The 22,064-nt window shown below is 37.7% G+C and overlaps 1 protein-coding gene across 4 annotated transcripts in view; it reads right to left on the bottom strand.

The window, feature by feature from the left end:
• Positions 1–21,403, bottom strand: part of LOC149219666 (putative casein kinase II subunit beta-4) — a 101,570-nt gene extending 80,167 nt beyond the window's left edge. The window contains exons 1-3 of one of the 4 annotated variants that reach the window (XM_089384435.1): positions 21,175–21,403; positions 10,218–10,243; positions 9,716–10,025 (exon numbers count right to left, since the gene is read on the bottom strand). In XM_089384435.1, the coding sequence (XP_089240561.1) occupies positions 9,716–10,025; positions 10,218–10,243; positions 21,175–21,307 (469 nt within the window). In that variant the 5' untranslated portion in view covers positions 21,308–21,403. Of the gene's footprint in view, positions 1–9,715; positions 10,066–10,217; positions 10,244–21,174 lie in introns of all 4 variants that reach the window. The other 3 variants (XM_089384437.1, XM_089384438.1, XM_089384436.1) reach the window with 3 other exon arrangements.
• Positions 21,404–22,064: the final 661 nt, after the last annotated feature.

The raw sequence follows: 22,064 nt of genomic DNA, 5'->3' as shown, positions 1-22,064 counted from the left end.
AATGACCACTGCTCCCCAGGTCTTTCATTGTGAAGAGGCAACTTAATGCCAATTTTTTGGACTTCTACCTAGGTGACTTGTTTGACAATTTGTGAGCTATAATGTGGCAGGCAGCGCATCATCCCTTGGATTTCATCTCCTTGGGTTAATAACCTAATTCACTATAATTGTCTCATACATACCTTTGTCTCATACATACCTTCATTTAGGTACACCCCTAGCACATTCCATAACCCTTAAAGCTCAATTGGAAGGTCATTTTAAGCCATTTCTATTTATTTGAAGACTTGATTGTGTCTCGTGAGTGCACTTACTATTTAACTATTGTGGAACTTGCCACCAAAACAACATTATTCATCAGTTAAGCATTTGTTAGATGGCACATTACTCAAAGTGACACCTTCTTTCTGAGCTTTCAATCATGGACTTTGTCCCATATACCTCTACCCAACAAAAACACTTTAATGACCACTATTCCCCCGTGTCATTCATCGTGAAGAGGCAACTTAATGCCCATTTTCGAACTTCTACCTAGGTGACTTGCTTGACGAATTGTGAGCTATAATGTGACAAGTCATGCATCATCTCTTGGATTTCATCTCCTCGGGTTAACTCACAATAATTGTCTAATACATACCTTCATTTAGGTACACCCCTACCATATTCCATAACCCCTAAAACTCAATTGGCCATTTTAAGCCATTTCTATTTGTTTGAAGCCTTGATAGTGTCTCACGAGTGTGCTTACTATTTCACCATCATGGAACTTGCCACCAAAAAACCACATTGTTCACTCCTTGAGCACTTTTATCCTTGGAGACAGAGCTTTGGGAGCAATAATGGGAAAAAACTATAGGGCACAACCCCCAAATCCCCAACCTACAAGATCCTCAGAAATGACATTGGGAAACATGTTCACCTTCCTCGTAAGTTAACTTATACCTGCCATCTTCTCCCAATTTAACCAAAATTAGACCTCCTGCCATAGAAAAAGTGGTTATCCATCACAATTCAAAGGGAGTAAGAAGCAAAACACGCAATATAGGCACCAAGGCCATGGGAGTTGTTACTGCCTAAAATATGCAAGTCCAATTTACATTTTCAAAGGCATTTTTTCAAAAGCATTGCACCAACATATATGAACTTTGGGGCATGGTATGAGTCACTTGAAAAGTGGCGAGGAAGATCCATGTCTTTACATTTTTTTCACACGTTGAGGGCTATTCACATTTTTGGTGCCATGTTTTGTTGTTGAGTTCACATATTTGGCAACAAGGATGCACATGTAGCAAAACCTTCACCTTTTGGTACACTTACCTACATATTTTCATCCATATTTCTCCATTGGAAGGGTGCCTTCGGGTTGTTTACATAGTTTTCAAGACAAAAGTTACATATTTGAAGGAATTTCTCACCACTTGGGCTCATCTCACATCACACAAGTTGTTTCTACATATGTTGAGGCATGACTCATCATCCTTGTGGGATTTGGGTATCATCTACAAGGCAACAAAGAGGCTCATAAAGAATGCCCCTCATGAAGATTGACACATATCACCTAGAAACCCTCTCATGATGGTCGAAGAGTCTTCAAAGAAGGAATGCCCATCATTTAAGGGATATGGGGGTTTTCATGGCATAATCAAGGATCACATGTACAAAAGAAGAGGAATGCCCTAGTCAAGAAGATGTCACCTGGCTTTATATCACACATAGCATAAAAGAGGAGTACATTTGTGAGGAGCACTCTATTTAGAAACAACTAAAATAGCTCTTTTATGTCGCTTTCCAAAAGAGGGCAAATATATTTCAATAAAGTGCCCAAATTGCCACCCGACCAATGCTAATGGATGTAGACTAGCTATAACATTTTCGAATTGTGGTCATAATAGAGATTCCAATAAATTTAGGGAGTTATGGTGATTTTGAATTTGTTCCCTGAAAACCCCAGCACCTCCTTTTCTTGAGTTCTATTGTTTTTATTGGGAGGAAGCTACTAGATGGTCATTCTTCGCAGGAACCCATGCTAGGAAGAAGGCGACACGTGTGGCAGCAAAGACTAAATAAAGCCCATTTTGTGGAAGCTTCTAGAGCTTCTCTATGTATTTTAACATTATTATTTCTAGAAGCTCCACAGAGCTAAAAATTACTCAAAAACATTTTACTGCAAAGTTTTCAATGAGAAGCTCTATAAAAGGAAGAGAGCTCTCATTTGCTAAGGTGTGATTGGATAAATGGGATATCCTCTCTAAGCTTAGTTGAAGATCTCTTGGGAGGAAGGAGATAAGGGTCAAGTTCAATGTAAGGTTTCTCTTTTTTCTCTCTCTTGAATGGATGATTAAGGATTTGCCTAGATTGCTATTGTATTTTATTGTTGAAATAATCTTTGGAGAAAGGGATTATTTCTCCAATAAGAGGATGGATGATTAAGGTTTTGCCTAGATTGCTATTGTATTTTGTTGCTTAAATAATCCTTGGAGAAAGGGATTATTGCTCCAATAATAGGATGTTCAAGATGAAATAAAACTCTCCCTTACTCTTGATGCAACCTTCAATAATTGAAGAGATTTGTTGCTAGAGTTTTCTCGCTATAGTTGTTCATTCATTTTTTTAAGTTTGTTGTAACTCAGAAAGAAGATTAAGTATCGTATGTTAAGGTTCCTTGATCTCATAGTGAAATCGGATTTGAAGATATGATATGTTGTTGGTTGATTATTTAATTAGAAGGTTTTCTTTCACAATCTACTTCATGTAAGTTTTCATATGTGGTAATTTCTCTATTGTTCATAGTTGCACATATTTACTTGGCAGTGACTTCATGGTTGTGATGGTGCATCTTGTGTCAAGGCCCTCACTATTTCTGCATGATCTGAAAATCTGATGTGGACTAACTGTAGTGCATCAATACATGTCTTAATTACTTCTCCATATACTCAAGCCCTCTTACTCTTTGATCTTGACTACGTCACCCAATGGATAAACACTAGTTTTGATAGTCCACCATCATTTTATCTCATAAATCTAAAAGAATCTTCATTCTACAAATCTGATTTTTCTATCAAGCTTTGCAAAGAGAGATTTGTAGTCTTTATGAGGGACCAAAGAAAATCCAACCTAAAATGAAGAGGACAATCACCAAGGTGACAATTGGTGATGTCCTTAAGTTGCTCTAGGGTTTGTGCTTGGCGATTGAACTTATCTTTTGTGCAGTTCTTGGAGGTAATTGGGGTAATGATAGTAATGTTGGATGAACTTACAAAAAACACAGTAGAACCAAACATAAACATGGGACTCATAATTGGATTTTTCACCCTTACACCATTTGCAAGCTCTCATGTCACCCCATCCATCTATATCTTAAGTCTTAACATCCTTGAACTAGTCCAAGCACTTTGTTTAGAGAGCACACAGCAATAAACATAGCAATGCTCCTTTTGCTACCTTGCAGGAACCCCTCCTTCACAAGAACTTAATGGGACAATTGCTTCCTCCTCCCAATAAATATACTTTATTACTAGGCCAGATTCATCAAAAACATGGGGCACCCACCTTACCCTTCCACTTCTAGTGACATGCCATTCACTAGACCTCTTCTTTCTAAAACAAATTGAAATAGATCCCCTCCTAATTCTCAAGCCATAAATTTTAATTGGGACAAATATATCCATGCTCATCTTCCCGCTTCCTCCCATCCCAAATATAGGTTGATCTATGGGGCACCATTAAGCCCTTCAATATTCAACAATGTTTAAACTTTAGTGGATAAAGAGTCCTCCTCTTCTACTATGTCCTCTACTGCATAGAAACTTGGCTCTCCCACCCTCATTCCCCCACCCAAGGCTACTTGGGAGCAGGTGCGAAAGCGGGGAGCAGAAGCGAAAGCGGGAGTGAAGTAACAATTTTCAAAAGTTTTGGGGTCGGGAGCGAATTTTATATAATATATATTTTTATGAATATATGTCAACAAAAGTGTGTAGAATGAGAATTATTTACAAAAAATAAAAACAAAAAACATGAAAACACGGATTAAACCATATAGCATCAATCATCTAGTAGTTATAATCTTCATCAACCACAGGAGTTCTTATTTATATAGCATGTAAGGGTGCACATAACCAAAATAACATCGAGTGCAATCCATATTTGAATCGAAAATACATCAACAAACAGACTCTAGATGGCCTCTAGCATCCAAAAAAATCATGCTACAACAAATACCTACATATCATCAAAATCATTACTTAGCTTGACATCTTTGCCATTAATATCACCCTCTAAGCATTAACATAAGATAGAAAAAACGTAGCATGTCAAGTCAAGATTTTGTTTGAGTTATGGGTACATTTTTAGTAGTGACATGATAGAGGAGTTCGACAACCAATATCACTAACATTAAGGTACATAGAGGGCTTCGTGTTCTTGTTTAAAGATGAGTTCCATACCCTAGTGCATTACAAAATCCAATGGAAACATTGCAATCCCCCCTAGTATATTGATCTATGCTCGATTGTGCTGAAGTGTAGTAACAATGTCTTTAAATACTACCCCTCTCTTGCAATACTAGCTCTTTGATCAACTTAATCCTTTGATTCTCCAAGAGACAACCTGACTACCTCATTTACTAATATCTAACTAATCTATTTTATTAGTCAATTATATTAACATGACTTTTACATTAGAAAATATACACTAATGAAGCATTATCTTTCAAAACTCCAACACCCCCTCTTAACACTACAATATGAAATGGCAACAAAAACATAAAATAAAAAAATCTTCTCAAGTAACTCCCCTCCTCCATGGTTCAAAAGCATGTAGGAATTCCATCACACTATCTCATCACCCTCATAATGGTAGTATTCACAAAATCTCAAAGTCCCTGGCTCCTAGAATTGCCAAACTACCAAATTAGTGCAACTTTCTGAATTGTTGAGTTCCCAAACTCCTTAAATTCCCAAACTCCCAAATCAGTGCAAGTCCAAAATTCCCAAATCACTTGGACAACTAAACCTTCTCTAATTCTCTTCTGTCTTTGAAAATTCAATCACTTAGAACCGATATTCACAATTAGTTTGTCATTGTCACCCATTGCGTGTATTTCATTGGAGTTAGTTTTTTTTAACTCTAATGGAGAGTAAAATTCTCCGAAAATCTATTTTATACCCAATTTCTTCTTTATATGATACATATAATTTCTTAGTAGAGTTTATGTTTTTTCCCTCTTCTTTTGAGAATTTCTCTCTGTATCTAAAACAAGGTGAGAGTTTATTTATTTTTAAATGTTCTTGCTCCCTGCTCTTTTAAGAATAAAAACTACCTTTGATTATATATACTTCAATAGTAAGCCTCGAGAGTTAGCTCAACTGGTCGAATCATCGTCGTTAAAGTGTTGGAAAATGTAATTCCACTTGTCTCAGTTGTGACTTTCTATGTAAAGAGTTTGTTCCTATTCTATAGGAGTGGTTTCCCTAGTTTGGTGTGTGGTTGAGATATTCTCTCAACCAACAGATTGTGTGTCCAAAGTAGTTTTCCTATCTTGAGACAACACTTCCTATATATATGTAATATCATATTTGATTAATGTAGGGAAGATAGTTTGCACTATCGATTTTTTATCATGGTATCAGAGCCTTGAGGGCCTGGCCCCTCCTGGGCTTGGCCCGTCCTGGGCTGAGGGAAATAAGAGAGAAGTATATTTATATTTTGTTTTAGTTTTTAGTTGTCCATCGAGCCGAGCTGTGAGAGTCGAGGGAGTGATGTTGTCTAATAGAAAAGATCTTGCCCGAATACTCCTCCAGTGTGTGCATCTGTAAAAAAAAAAAAATCTTGGTATTTGTCACCAAGATCTGAAACTCAAAAATATTGTTTCTCCTTCAGTGTTTTAAAAGTTGTGACGGTTGCTACTATTCACGCCTTCCCTGAGATTTCGTGGTTTGTGACAACAAGGCCGAGGGCTTGTCCTGTAACCGTAGATTGAATTAGTACACTAGCGGTTGTGTAGTAAGGTTCGTAGCCTCACAGTGTTGCAAGTGATCGTAGCACTGGCCTATGGGCAAGAGTTGTAGGAGATTTCTAAGAGGCGAGAAGTTGTGTGACGAGAAGCCAGATTTTTTTTTGGGGCTGTGTGAAGACTATAAAGTGTGGGAGTACGCGGAGCCAGCATTTTGTGGAGACAGATTGATTATTAGAGTCAATCTGGTACTCATGTGGGCCTATTCAAATGTTGTTTCTCATAGCAGCGGCAACCCTCTACCTCTACCCCTGCCCCACAAGAGGGTCAGGGACGACGAAGAATCCAACGATGTGATGGTTGCTCCAACAGGGGTACAGGTAACAGTGGAACCGCAGACCCTAAAGTTTAGCAAGAGAAACGAGAAGTTGAGCTTCAAGCTGAGTGTCAGCATCCAGCCCGTGAAATTTACCCCGAGGACCGATTTCGATAGCGTCTTTGGGTCGTTGGCTTGGAGTGATGGCAAGTACGTTGTACGGAGCCCAATTGCAGTAATCCGACAAAAATCTTAGCTGATTTTTACACATTTGAAGGTGAAGGATAGGCTCGATTCAGATGGTCGCTTCTCTAATGAATGGACCGATGGGCTTCTTGGTATCAATCGCGCAAACATGGAGGTGCTAAAGGCTTTTCGCAGCTCATGTATTCGGTTTTTCGCAGAAGGAATGCAAGAAGGTTTTTCACAGATTTTCACTAAGCCTGGATTTGTTGCTCATGGATTGTAGCAACAGCATGGAGGTGGCGTTGGTAATCAGCAAAGTGAGGTGGAGCTGCAACGTTTTGGATCTATGACTGAGATCCAGCATATCCTCAGTTGACAAAGCAACGTTGGAGTTGGTTCAAATTGTTGACCAAATCTGAGACATAGCGTAGTAGAAGCGCAGTGGTGTTGCGTCATAGAAGAGACAACTATCCTACTTTGTGGACCGATCTTTCGTCATTTGGAGGACCCGAGTTGTTGGCAACACCAACAGAGATATGTTGGTGTTATTTGGAGAGCCTGCCTATAGATTTATCATAAGAGCCTTAGAACCAAGTTTGGAGAGCCGATTGAGAATGCCATTGTTAAAATTTTATTTTATTTTAAGAAAGTGTTATGTCAGTGATGTAATTATGGTTTAAAGAATATAATGGCATTTAGTTTGGCCAACTATTGTCACACATTTGTGTCTGTGTTGGAACTGGCCATTCCAACAATAGACAAATTTATTTGCAGGAATGCTTAACAACCAGATATAATGAAGACATGACAGTGAAGATGGCATTAGAGGAGCTGCATCAGAGATTGGAAGATGATGGACAATCGAGTTTGTGTGAATTAGTGTGAGTTTGTGGAACAGACTCATGGTGTAGTATGAGTCACATATTGTAATTAGAACAAATCTACATGTCATATACTCTTTTGTAATGGTTAGTTGTGGTCTTGAAATGTTTTATGTACCTGTTGTAAGACCCAGAGAGGCATGCATACCCTTTGTTATGTGTTCCCTCTGTAAGAGAGTTTTAACACCCTGGAAGAGTGTGTCATGCGGGATGGATACACTTGGGTGGGCCATATTGGTTTTAGACTCCATGAGGTGAAATTTTATAGCTAGGGGGAGTTCATCGAGAGGTTGGATGAACCATGTATGTGAAGGACTTCCTAGTAGACTGGCGGTTGCAGCGGTTGGGAACCCATGCATTCCGATAGATGGTTGTTCCTTTATATGGACATTGACAATTGCATGAACAAGGTACAAGGTGTAATTACGAGGCTGGACCAGATGTAGATCTTGCAAATTAATATCGAGACAAGTAGTCATTAAGGGGGAGTGTTGGAAAATGTAATTCCACTTGTCTCAGTTGTGACTTTTTATGTAAAGAGTTTGTTTCTATTCTATAGGAGTGGTTTCCCTAGTTTGGTGTGTGATTGAGAGATTCTCTCAACCACCAGATTGTGTGTCCAAGGTAGTTTTCCTATCTTGAAACAACACTTCCTATATATATGTAATATCATATTTGATTAATGTAGGGAAGATTGTTTGCACTGTCGGTTTTTTATCATAAAGCACCTTTGCTATTGAGAGGCCATGGGTTCAATTCTCTCGACACTCAGGGTCAGGATCTGTGGTTGAGCTGAGAAGTGATCCCTTCGGGTGGATCTGCCTAGTACAAATATTCGATGGTCATAGCAGTCACCAATCTCAGGGGTCCATGAACCACATAAAAAATATACATATACTTCAATAGTTACATAGAAAACTTAAAAATGTCTTTCTACTACAGGTCTCTCTCACTACTCTTCTTTGAAGTTTGTTCCTTTTGCAATTCATGGTTTTGAGGCATGGAGTCTTCGTAATGATTCCTAGCCCAAAAATTTCACTTTCATATCCAAGTTCATCACAATCTTGAACAATTAGTGTTTCAATCACTTCAAAGTCAAATTTACTCGAAAGTCCAAATCTTTCCATTTTGACACCATGCTAAACTTTTTAGCAAAAAAGAAAGATTCATACATGATTAGAAATGGACCTATGTAAAAGATATGCTTTTATAATAATAAAGTCACTTGATACAATGGAGTTAAACCCCTTTTTCATTTGCCTGGTTGTGTTACCCATTCAACCTAACAACCTCATTTACAAGTTTTTAACCAATCTATTTTATTAGTCACGTATATTAACATGAATTTTATATTAGATTGTATATACTATTGAAGTGTTATATTTCAACACTCCAACAACGAAAAACTCAGATTTATGTGTTTTAATATGGGGAAGGGCAATTTTATAAACAAAATATAGGGTTTCAGAGATCCGCACTTTGCCAATTATTATAATTTTTTTGTGTATTTGAAAAAGGGTTTCTTTTTGGAGAATCCGCAAGCTTGATGTTTCCAGCAAGCCAGAAATAGAACTTGAGCAGATCCTCCAGTACTTCCAAACCTTAAGTGTTTCCCAAGCAGATATCAATCCAGATCCACAAATCATGGGTCCTCCATTGGTGAATTCAGTAACTATGTTTGCCAATATGTTTTTTAATATATCTTTAACCAATAGAAAGCCCACAATAATTATGTACTCATATGTACAGTCAGGCTGTATATTTTTTTGCCCTATGTATTTATATTGGTCATGCTAACAGAGCATCAGCAATTGAAAACTATAACTAACTCTGATATGTGTGAGTAGAGCAAATGCAAGAATGTTTCAATAGCTGATTTAATGGATGACCCTCACCATGCGATATGTAGATACGTTTAAAAAGGTAGGATAGTCCGACAACTTGTGATTGAAATTGCTAACTACTTTGACTCTTGGATCTGTAACAAGAACTTACATTCCTTCTAAAGTTTGTACCAACTTGGATAAAAGATATCAACCACAACTACTACTTGAACTTGCTAACTGCAACAACTTTGGTAGATAATTACTCCATTATAACATGTTTTCTAGCTCATTCAGTCTTTCAGATGTTTGTCAATTATAGATGACACAACTTCTAAAAGTATTTACCGTGGATTATGTCTAATTTCTTTTCCATTAAATAGCAGTATCTAATCTCCATAAGACTGAGCAAAAAATACCGAATAACTTACCAGAATCAGAATTATAGGATCTAGCACATTCAACAACCATCATCAAGATTATTTTCTCCATATCAACTAATAACAAAGTGCTACCTAAATACATAACCAGAATTAAAGCGTCCAGTATATTCACTGACCATCATCAGGATATTTGGTCTTCTCAAATGCATTGTTTCGTGGTTCCCTTGCATCCCATGAGTCCCCAGTGTTGGTGTTCCTGCCAGTAGATGTTGATGGGTATGATGATGGATCTTTATCCTTGCCATTGCCCCCTTTGGAAGCTGATAGAGAGGATTTCTCAAGGTGCTTGTCCAGTGCATCATTGATCCGCTTCCTATCAAAGGAATCACGCAAAGTTCCCAGCTCAGATTTTGAAACACCTGTTCTGCCGTCAGTCCCTTTACTACGGTCCCTGTACATGACCTCCTGATTTATGTCGCAGAGCAGCTGTGTTCCGTTGAACTTATTACGTGTTAGCAAGAGCTTCCTTAAAGATGAAAAACATGTGTACTTAGTATCATGCCTGTCACTTCAACCAACATAATTTCCTATTCTTAAATGAGATTAACTGGCTAGGGCAAGACTGATTATATTGTGATTATGCCCCAGAATTATACTGCTTTGTTCAAGTTCCCTTACCAAAATAACTGAATTGTTACATAAACCTGCAAATCAGCCCCAGGGAAAATAAGCAAAAGTTGAAACCATTTCAGCAATTTATTCTTAAAATGAAAATACAAAAACAGTAAAGTGAGGTTCCACGTGTTTATTTAAAAAAACCTAAATATGCACATCACATATAGACTGCAACTGCACAGACCAAGCCCAGTTTACAATCCATCTATCTTCTGAAATTAAATAAGCCTAGAACTAAAAAAACTTCATCTAAAGCATGCAAGGTCCATGGAAAATATATTGCAAAGAATTGTAACCCCACAAAGGAATTCAAAGTTTCAAACCCAACAAGTGATGCTAATGAAAAATATCGAAGGATATGAGATAGAGTGAGGAAATAAAGTGTAATTTGAAGATACCTAATACATGGAAGTCCAGAATTAAAGAATGTGAACTTGTACATACAAGATTATACTCATGCAATTCATTATTCTATATAAAACTTTGGTACAAGATGCAATTCAGCTCACCTGCTACATCCTTATGTAATATAAGCTACCTCAGCTTCAGACAAACCACGGGCAAGAAATGGCATCCTCTAACCACAAGACAGAATACAAAAAAAAACTGAAGCAAAGTCCTCTTGTTACTGAAAACAATCTAACAGTAGTTCTTGTTGAAAATCTAGGGCAGCTAGATTAGGTGATTTCTCTTACTTTGATAACTGCTTGTGAAGTCCTTTTAATTATCTAAATTAGATTCTTCTTTGCCTTGATTATTAATTTATTATAATGTTATTTTCATCAAACAGCTACCAAACCATAAAGAACAAAGAGACAATAGGACACAAGATGTAGGCGATCAGCCAAGGCCAAAACCTCTCCACTTGAGAGGAAAACCCACAAGAATTCTTCTTCTTATAGAATCTTCAATTGATGAATTCCAAGACCTATGACCCTTGACCAAGACCCTCCAAGACCAAGTCCTTTGACGAGTTTTCCTTCTCAGCAACTCCTGCAATTTCAACCTCCAGCAAATTCTCTTCTGCAACTTCGACCTATCCCGCAGATTCTTCTGCAACTTCAACCTGTCCGACAAATTCTTCTGCAACTTCGACCTGCCCAGTAAAATCTTCTACAAAAACCCTAGCCTTTGCACATATGGAAAACAATTATAGATTCTTCCTCCTTTCCTCTTTGCTTGAGTTGATTCTCTCTCCTAGAAAACTCAGCTTGCAAAGTGTCCTTGATGATGCCCTAACTCGACTTCTGCAACTCGTCCTCTTCTGCTGCAATATGTGCCCTAATCCTTTCGCACGTGTGGAGAGAAGTAGCCCAAAACAAATCAAAAAATGTCATCCCTTTCTTCAATCTTCATCCTTCTTTTCTTCACGGCTTTCTCTCTCTTGTGATCAAACTTGTGTGAGTGAAGTGAGTGTCCAAAGTGAGGTTGAAGTCTCTCTTATATATAGGCTTTCTGCTATGTCAAATTGCACCCTTTAGGCCAACTTGTCCACTTGAGTAGGCCGACTTGACCTTTGCAACATGACGAGGTCTTGGAGGGTCTTTTGGCTCAAATATTTTTTTCTTTACAATATGTAACATGTCCAAATGGGTCTTCAATACATGACAATGACTCTCTTGACTTGTAGTCTCAATGACAAACCCTAGAAGATCTCAATGGGAGTTTGACATATAAAATAAATTTCCTTTGAACATGGAATCCATGCCTCAAGAATATCAATAATAAATTTATTTTTCTCTTTACATTAAATACATAAAATCATGATTACATATGTCATTATGAAGACCGAACCTAGTTACATATTTCAACACTCCCTCTTAACTAGAGAGGTATTCATAATCCATACAAGGTACTTAAAATTCTCAATCTAAAGAATTCTCATAAGAAGAGTCAGATTGGTAAGCCATCTATTTGCATTATATCAACCATCATTGTCACATAGCAAGGCTTTAACTAACAGCTAAACGCTAGCGAGACCAAAGACTGACAGACACCATCATCATTGTCTCTCAAGGCACATATCCCACAAGGGTGTTCATAGAGTATGTCCTTCTAGGACAATTCTTATCTTAGATTTGACTAACAGCCCCATCTCTCCACAAGATCAAAGCACAACGTTGGTGAGACCAATGACTGACAGACACCATCATCATTGTCTCCCAAGGCACATACCCCACACAAGTGTTCACAGAGTATGTCCTTCCAGGACAATTCTTATCTTAGATTCCCAGTCCTCAAAGAATATTGGTCCTCTTCAACTACTCTTATCTTGGATGCGCTACCACATCCTCAAAGAGTATTCGATGCTAGATGCTTATCCAATCCTCCATTCTTTCTTCACAATATGAAGACAAGCATGATGTGTCTCCCTCTCCCTCTCAACTAGGGAAGATATAGCCATTCCTGAAGAAGGAATGTATCCAAGCTCCCTCTTATCCAAGGACTTTTCCAAGCTCCCTCTTAACTTAGGGACTTGCTTCCAGCAACTTTCTGCTCTTTGGTGAAGATCATGGGACCTTCAACTGCTTGTGGAGATCCTTTCAATGTCATGAATTTCATCTTCATCATTATGGAGCCTTCATCTTTTGTAGCGCATCAGCCATCCATCACTTTCTTTCCAAGAACCATAAGATTGAACCAACAACCATGTCATCCTTCCTTTTATCAGAAAGTGATTTTCTATTTCACATCTTGCTTTTCTTCATATAGCTACCTCTTCCAAGTCATGTTTCCTTCAAGATTTTCCATCCAACCACATGAGTGCTATTTGTAGGTACATCTACAACTCTCTTCCGGTAGTCCTGTATCAACACATCCAAATGTTGTTCAAAAATAAAAAATGAACATCAACTCAATGTAACCTTTTGTGATGGCCTTTCATCATAACATCCTGCTTGCTTGCAACATCCTGCACATAAATACATCTCCAAGACTTCATATGTCAAGGGTCTCCTTTCTATACAAACCTTATCATGGTCTCCCTTTCTATGGAGATGTCATGATCAATTCTTCTAGTCATCAGATGTTGACTTCCCTTTTCTTATGTGACCGTAGTTGCACTTCTCACAATCTCTTCCTTCTTCTCTTGACATATTGCTTCCTAGGAACTTTCATCCATAGTTCCTTCATCTTTGTCAACCACCTCATATGAGGACATATTATGTTGATTTCATCTTGTCAATATGTGAGTCATGCTCTCACACATCTTTCCAAAGGGAGAGATCCTTGTTATTTGATCATGCTCATGAGGTAGAGCATTTGCCCATACTATCTGCAACCATATGATGACATGACATTATCTTATCTATTATCATATGCATGCATACCTATTGTTTCCCTTTGGTCATCTAGACTTCCTTCGACAGTTTCCTTTCCTTCAATCATCTTGACCCATTGCATCATTTTGTCACCATCAGCCATCCATCACTTTCTTTCCAAGAACCATAAGATTGAACCAACAACCATGTCATCCTTCCTTTTATCAGAAAGTGATTTTCTATTTCACATCTTGCTTTTCTTCATATAGCTACCTCTTCCAAGTCATGTTTCCTTCAAGATTTTCCATCCAACCACATGAGTGCTATTTGTAGGTACATCTACAACTCTCTTCCGGTAGTCCTGTATCAACACATCCAGATGTTGTTCAAAAATAAAAAATGAACATCAACTCAATGTAACCTTTTGTGATGGCCTTTCATCATAACATCCTGCTTGCTTGCAACATCCTGCACATAAATACATCTCCAAGACTTCATATGTCAAGGGTCTCCTTTCTATACAAACCTTATCATGGTCTCCCTTTCTATGGAGATGTCATGATCAATTCTTCTAGTCATCAGATGTTGACTTCCCTTTTCTTATGTGACCGTAGTTGCACTTCTCACAATCTCTTCCTTCTTCTCTTGACATATTGCTTCCTAGGAACTTTCATCCATAGTTCCTTCATCTTTGTCAACCACCTCATATGAGGACATATTATGTTGATTTCATCTTGTCAATATGTGAGTCATGCTTTCACACATCTTTCCAAAGGGAGAGATCCTTGTTATTTGATCATGCTCATGAGGTAGAGCATTTGCCCATACTATCTCCAACTATATGATGACATGACATTATCTTATCTATTATCATATGCATGCATACCTGTCGTTTCCCTTTGGTCATCTAGACTTCCTTCGACAGTTTCCTTTCCTTCAATCATCTTGACCCATTGCATCATTTTGTCACCATACCATCATCCTTCTAAACAATGTATCACACACAGGGTGGAATGATCAGCGAGACACTTGCTTCTTCCAAGTAGAGGTGAACCTTCTAATGAAGATTCCAACGGAGGATCTTGATTATCCTCATCCTGCAAATGCTCCTTCCAAATGGTGATGATGTATGATGAAATCCTTCTATCATGCTAGATGACCTTCTAAACATATGTATTATCTATGCTTTCAATGAGGTTATCAAGAGCTACTTCCTTTATATGATGACTGCTACATCCATGTAGACTTCTGCTTCAGCTTATTCTTTCAAGCTTCTCTAATGATGTCATGAGCTCTTGTTTCCATGGTATGCTTCTAATATGATGCCATCTCCTACTATGATGCATCCTACCATACCTATAATGCTTCTTGTCATGATAACTATTATTTACAAAAATTGAAAAGAGCTTAGTGAAGGAGATTATCTCAGTCATAGTAGAGATCTCTCACTTCCTCCTTCTTTGATTTCTTCTTTTCAAGTTCTTCCACTTCTTTGGTGATATGGGCTTCTTCCCTTCCTCTTTTGTTGTTGTCCTTCTTGAGTTTAGGACAATTTCTCTTGTAGTGCCCATATTCATGACAGCCATAACATTGGATCTTTGACATATCCTTCTTGTTCTTTTTCTGAGGACCAAATCTTCCAAACTTTCCTTTCCTCCTAGCCATGGCAGCAAATGCTTGAACTTGCTCGTTTGATCCTACATCGCTTTTTGCCTTCAACCTGGTTTCTTCAATCTTACACAATGACCAAAATTCACTAAATGGGGTAGCTTCCTTCTTTCCATAGATGCTTGATGTAAAGTTGCCCCATTCCTCTGGTAGTGCATTGAGCACTATGGTGGTCATTTCTTTATCGGACATTATTTCTCCCAATTCTTGTAGTTGGTCTCTTATTTCTGATACCCTCATAAAGTATGAGGTTATTCCATCTTCCTTTGAGATCTTCATTTTGTATAGCTCGTTTCTCAAAGATATCACTTCTCCAACAGTACTTACGAAGAACAATTCTACTAGCTTCTCATATATTTCTTTTGATGTCTCCAATTTTGCAACATATGGTATGAGGGGATCCTTGATGGATTCTATAATGATCCTTTGAGCCCTAATTTCTCCTTTCATATACTTGGTTAGGGCTTGAGCTTCTTCTTTTGGAGGTTTGGTGATTGAGCCCTTAACATATTCAACGACTTCATTTTCTATGAGGATCAAATCTGTCCTCTTCTTCCATGCAAGAAAGTTTGATGACCCAACCAATTTGTTGCTTTCCTTGCAAAATGAAGACATTTTGATGGCAAATTCAGTCATAAATATAAAAGTACTTGTCAAGTGAAGATGCTTCTTGATGACAATATCTTCAACATGATGCCTTCTTGATTTTGATGATGATAATAGAAGATGTATTCTTGATGAAAATGTCTTCCTTGACTCCTTGATGACGATGACGCCTTTTCTTGCTTCCCTTGGAGGTATAGACTTCAAGATGCTTCAATGAGTAGTCCTTCTTTAAGTGGAGTAGGGTCCTGTGGATCTTTTCTTAAAAACTGCTTCAAGTGTATAAACCTTCTTTGGATGAGCAAGGGTTTTGAGGTCTTCTTTCTTTGAGATGTGATGATCCTTGAGATGAATGGTCCTTCTTGATGATCGATGCTCTTGATGATCTTCTAGTGCTTCGGCCCTTGAGTGTCCTTCTTTAAGTTGTCTTTCCTTGTCTTGTCATCTTAGCTCTGAAACCATGTTGAGAAATCTAGGGCAGCCAGATTAGGTGATTTCTCTTACTTTGATAACTGCTTGTGAAGTCCTTTTAATTATCTTGATTAGATTCTTCTTTGCCTTGGTTATTATTATGTTCTTTTCATCAAACAGCTACCAAAACATAAAGAACAAAGAGACAATAGGACACAAGATGTAGGCAATCAGCCAGGGCCAAAACCTCTCCACTTGAGAGGGTAACCCACAAGAATTCTTCTTATAAAATCTTCAATTGATGAACTCCAAAACCTATGACCCTTGACCAAGACCCTCCAAAACCAAGTCCTTTGATGAGCTTTCCTTCTCAGCAACTCTTGCAATTTCGACCTCCAAAAAATTCTTCTTCAACTTCGACCTACCCAGTAAAATCTTTTGCAAAAACCCTAGCCTTTGCACATATGAAAAACAATGATAGATTCTTCCTCCTTTCCTCTTCACTTGAGTTGATTCTCTCTCCTAGAGAACTCAGCTTGCAAAGTGTCCTTGATGATGCCCTAACTCGACTTCTGCAACTTGTCCTCTTCTGCTGCAATATGTGCCCTAATCCTTTCACACGTGCAAAGAGAAGTAGCCCAAAACAAATCAAAAAATTCCATCCCTTTCTTCAATCTTCGTCCTTCTTTTCTTCGCACCTCTCTCTCTTGTGATTGAACTTGTGTGAGTGAAGTGAGTCCCCAAAGTGAGTCGAAGTCTCTTATATATATATAGGCTTTTGTTATGTCGAATTGCACCCTTTAGGCCGACTTGTCCACTTGAGTAGGCCAACTTGATCTTTGCAACATATTGAGGTCTTGGAGAGTCTTTTGACTCAAATAATTTTTTTTTACAATATGTAACATGCCCAAATGGGTCTTCAATACATGACAACGACTCTCTTGACTTGTAGACTCAATGGCAAGCCCTAGAAGCTCTCAATTGGAGCTTGACCTATAAAAATAAATTTCCTTTGAGCAGGAAATCCATGCCTCAAGAATATCAATAATAAATTTATTTTTCTCTTTACATTAAATACAAAAAATCATGATTACATGTCATTATGAAAACCGAACCTAATTACATATTTCAACAGTTCATGCAGTATGATTATTAAACACACTGATATGGGCATTTTGTACATATATTATGATGCAACACAAACTCTCATTTGAAGTTACCTAGGAACCTAACAAGCTGTGACAATTCAGCCCAACTCTCAAATGCACTCTTGTCAAACCCCATTGCATACAAACTACAAATAAACTGACAGACAATACCTTGTTTCTCATCGAGAGATTGTTTAAACATAAACAGCTATGGTAAATAATCCTAAGGACCAGTTCTCTCCTTTAAAACAATTTCAAACTGGGATGCTGCCAAAGGCACTGCACTTTGATTTGTAATGTCCCCTATGGATTAATTGCATATGGAAGGACAAAGTAGCCTATCCAACCCCGTAGGCTATAGTCTTGATAAAGGGGGAAAACCCAATTACTCAATGTTTGGGGCAACATTGGGTAAATTTTGGGGTAGCTGGAGCAGAAAAGCCGATTTTGGAGGTTGCACTTGTAAACCCTCACATTAGAGAGAACCCCATGAGAAAATCTATAAATAAAAGGGAGTTGGAATCATTTTGGATCATCAATTTGGATTGGGATATCTCTGATTTTCTTGAGCCTGAGGCTCTGAGGGTTTTAAGACCCTTGCTTCTTGATTAGTTTCAGTGGAGTTGATCCCACCCTACCTAATCCTTTGTCTAGTTTTGGTGGAGCTGGTCCCACCCTAGACACCTATTTTCCTTGTGCTGGAACAGCATAGTTTTTGGAGCAGTTCTGGTCTGATTTTGGCACATTGAAACATCCTCTGTTCAGTTGGAAGATTTGGCCTGTGTCTCGTTTTGGACAGTAGAAATTGGTCTGTGGTTTGTGAAGAATAGTCTAAGGCTGCTAAGGACAGCGGAGGATCTGCAATTTATCCTCTCCTGTGCTCGTTCGGTGGACTCGTCACTAAGCAGAAGTTATTCCCAGGGTACCGAGACCCATCCTGATGACAGGGAGGCACAAAGGGAAGTAGTTGTTCTGGCACAGGAATTCATCCGCAGAACGATCCAGGCATCATATTTGCAGCAAAGGGATCCGAGCTTCATCTCCTGCGAATAGCGAGGCATAAGGAAGGGAATTGTTCTGGCACAGGAATTGATCCACAGTTCTTCCAGACATCATATTTGCGGCAAAAGGGATCCAAGCTAAGTCTGAGGTCCACCGGAAGGCAACCGCTTGCAAGCAGCCACAGTGGGGCAGCCAGACCCTACTCAGATGTAAGCCAGGAACTCCAAGGGTAAACTGTGTCCAAGGATTCATTGCCAGGAGTAACACTGCGGCAAGTTTCAAGTCTAATGGCCTGAGTCAGTAATCTGCGGCCTGCCATTCAAGGCTGCATCTAACCCTAAGCAAAGAAATCAAGCCCTACTCGAGCTCGGCAATCAATCCACATGGAATTCCGGAAGTCAGCAACAGTATCAAATCTGCGGATTGTCTCAAGGACCATTCAGACTCTGTGCAGTAAGCCGAGAGTAATATAGTCGATGATAAATTGATTTAGCCTACCTAGTATAGCATAGTTACAGTACTGGTTTATAAATTGTTGGTACTGTATATCAGCACTGTACTATTGATTGGATATACTCAGTGTATTGGGCAGACAGTCCTAAGTTTACATTATATGGTTGATGAAATTCTTAAGCTCGTGCATACACACTGTTTATAAATGTGTATTACTGTAATGTTTTATTGAAAAAGTCCTAACCAAAATAGAAAACCCTAAGGGCAAAATTACACAAGGACATTAAATGATTAATATTTGATAACAGGTATTTAGAAATGGCCCTTGCACACGTATATTGATTAAGATACACTTCTAATGAAAATTCCTTCATTTCACACAGTATTTGGTTAGAGTCAACTAAGATTTACAATATCCCAGATATTTTTGCGCTCTATTCCAAAACATCAGCCTGTGAATGGCCGTTTTGCTCATGTTATGTTTATTTTAAAGTCTTATTTTTTACGTCCTTTGAGACCTGCGTGATCTATAGGACCTCTTCTTGTAATCAAATCGAAATAGAAATTGGAAATCAAATTTTATTAGAATTTAATAGGACAAATTAAAATAGTTTTTACAGGATCTTCTCCCACTTGATATAAAATTATATTACGCTGTTTTGTTAAGGGTAAAGTCAATTGAATGTGACTAATTTCTGCAGAAATTTGACCGCTGCTAAAATAAATCTTGATGGACTTTAAGATATTTAACCCTCCTGGTGAAATGACCTCAAGCATATCTGGCACATTGCCATATCTTAGTGTCTATTGGACAAAAAAATATATAATATATTCTGTACATCGTTGTTGATTAAATGATCGGATGATTGTATGTAATCAAATGGATTGATGTCTATAGAGCATAGAAGAGAGTTGTCTTTAGTGCGAATTTTTGGACTTTCTGGTGCCGGAATCCGGTGGAATAATTTGAGGTGAAATCTTGATTTGTGTTATTTAAACTGGTTTTTTGACTATATATATGGATTCAGCACCCTGAAAAACCTCTAGGGAACTTTGGTTGTGTGGCGTTACCCATGAAGCTTGTGATTTCAATAAATTCCTGCCGGATTTTAGAGAAATTAGACTGGAAAAGCTTCCAAAAAGTCGCACTAAAGACAACTCGGCATAGAAGCATGGGTCGCGAGAATAGCTATGCCCATTTAAACCTAATAATTATTTAGTGAATTAATATAATAAAACACTATATCATAGGGTACTAAATATGAATCCAGCAGAATCCAGTCCATTGGGTTGGGCTGTGGTTTAACGGCAAGTTGGAGTACTTGCCACAAGTGATGACCCTTGTGAAAGCAGATGACCAAATCGTAGGTCGTGTTAATGCAGCACCGCTGGCTCTATGAGAATGTGGAGAAGCTGTGACTAGTGGTCATTAGAGAAGCTGTGACTAGTGGTCATTCATGTTACTGAGGCCTCTGTGGATGAGGCCAGGTGTAACTCCTCAGCGAATACAAAATATATACTACTCACGTGCAGCATCATAACCAAGTGTTTTCTGGTCGTAAAACTCGATGAGTTTGTCACCCTCTTCAATCAAAAGGGTTTATCTGACTTGAAAAAATAATTAAATCAAAAGGGTTTATCTGACTAAAAAATAATTAAATATAAACTTTGAAGGTTGGTACACAAAACTTACAATTACAAAAGTGATTGAACAAAACAAAGATTAGACCCCAAGTTGGTTCGCCTCTTCTTGCAGAACTTTTAACAGAAATTACAAAAGACTGCTCTCATTCAATCTGCAGTGAATTGTTTCGTTTATTAAAAGGTAGAGGACGGGGCAAAGCCACCATAGGGTAAAAAATGAAAATATCATAATTCTGCATTGATAAAGACTCAAAAAACTTTGCAGTTTTGGGATGATTTATATCAAAGATTGTACTAAGATAATAAACCTTGCAGAAAAGAGCTGAAATTTAGTTTGTTAGAAACAAAAAATATGATTCAAACTAAGAACCTCCAGTGTGAACTGGCCCTAAATTCCCTATTTAGGACTTAGAATAACAGATGCAAACCCTTCAATCTGTGTTAACAGTGATGATGTTCGAAATATGAGTGAAATTAGCGATGTTAGAGGAAAAAAAATTCATAACAGAAATCTACCGTATTCCACTAAATGACCTCCAAGCACAGTTAAGGGTTTCTGGGGCAGAGTGAAGGGTTTCCATGTACCTTATTGATAATACAGGACACAAAACAATAAAAAAAACTGAGCACACAGAACAGAAACAGCAAATAAAATTCCTTCAGATGTCCAGAGAAGCCCATTTAGTGGATTGTGATACATATAGATAAACACTGTTGCTACCAGGACAAACAAAATTCAAAGAGTGAAACAGATTTAGAGATTAAAGGTACCTGAGCAGATGCTGAAAATAATAACAGGGAGGAAATAAATGAAGCGCAACACAGATGGAAAGATTAAGTGGGGTGATTCTGTAGGCTCTCGCTCCGTTTCCTCCCTCTTACTTTTCGCAGTTATTGCTACCATCAAAGGGGCTTTTTCTCGTCACGCAATATTTATAGAAGTTTCAATTCATACTCTATTTCAACACCGAGGCCGTTTACAAGACATTAACCACATGAGGCGATTACCACATTGTCCACTGATACAAAAAGCTTAAATCTTTATTCAAAGATTACGCTATCATTAACACATCGCCATTAACAAAGTGTCCATACAAGTTTGAAATTGTACCCTATTAATATATTATGATTTTTATTATATTAATATAAAGTATATGTGTTTTTTATTAATTTAAAGTAGTTATCATTGTAAATTCATTACAGGGTATATACCTTATACGGTAATAGATTATATTTTTGTGTAAAAAAAATTTAAGTGTAAAATTTGAAAAAAATATATATATATTCAGAAGATTTATTTTTTTTAAATAGATTTAGGTTCGTTTATTTATATTAATTTATTTATTTATTAGTATAAATTAATATTAATTCTAAAACTGCCCATGGGGCTTTGGATTGACGGTGAATGGGTGCGGTGTTAAGGCACTCCTTGCGATAGGTCACCGGTTCAATTCCCCGTGGGTACTTAGTTTAGTCTTAACATAGAAAAAAAAATATTAATTCTAAAACTTAATATTTATGAAATATAATTTATGTTAGTAAAATGTAAAATTTCTAATTGTGTTAATTTTTGGAAGCAATAATAAAATATAAAATTTCTATTTTTTAAAAATTATGAATGTGTAATTTGGAGCGAGATATTAAAATAGTTTTCACTCATT

This window comes from Pinus tabuliformis, chromosome Q, assembly GCF_031772625.1.
Source record: "Pinus tabuliformis cultivar Carrire ecotype Pingquan chromosome Q, CPIR1, whole genome shotgun sequence".
Lineage (NCBI taxonomy): Eukaryota > Viridiplantae > Streptophyta > Pinopsida > Pinales > Pinaceae > Pinus > Pinus tabuliformis.
Note: the sequence above shows the minus strand (reverse complement) of the source record. Positions and strands in the feature narration are given on the sequence as shown.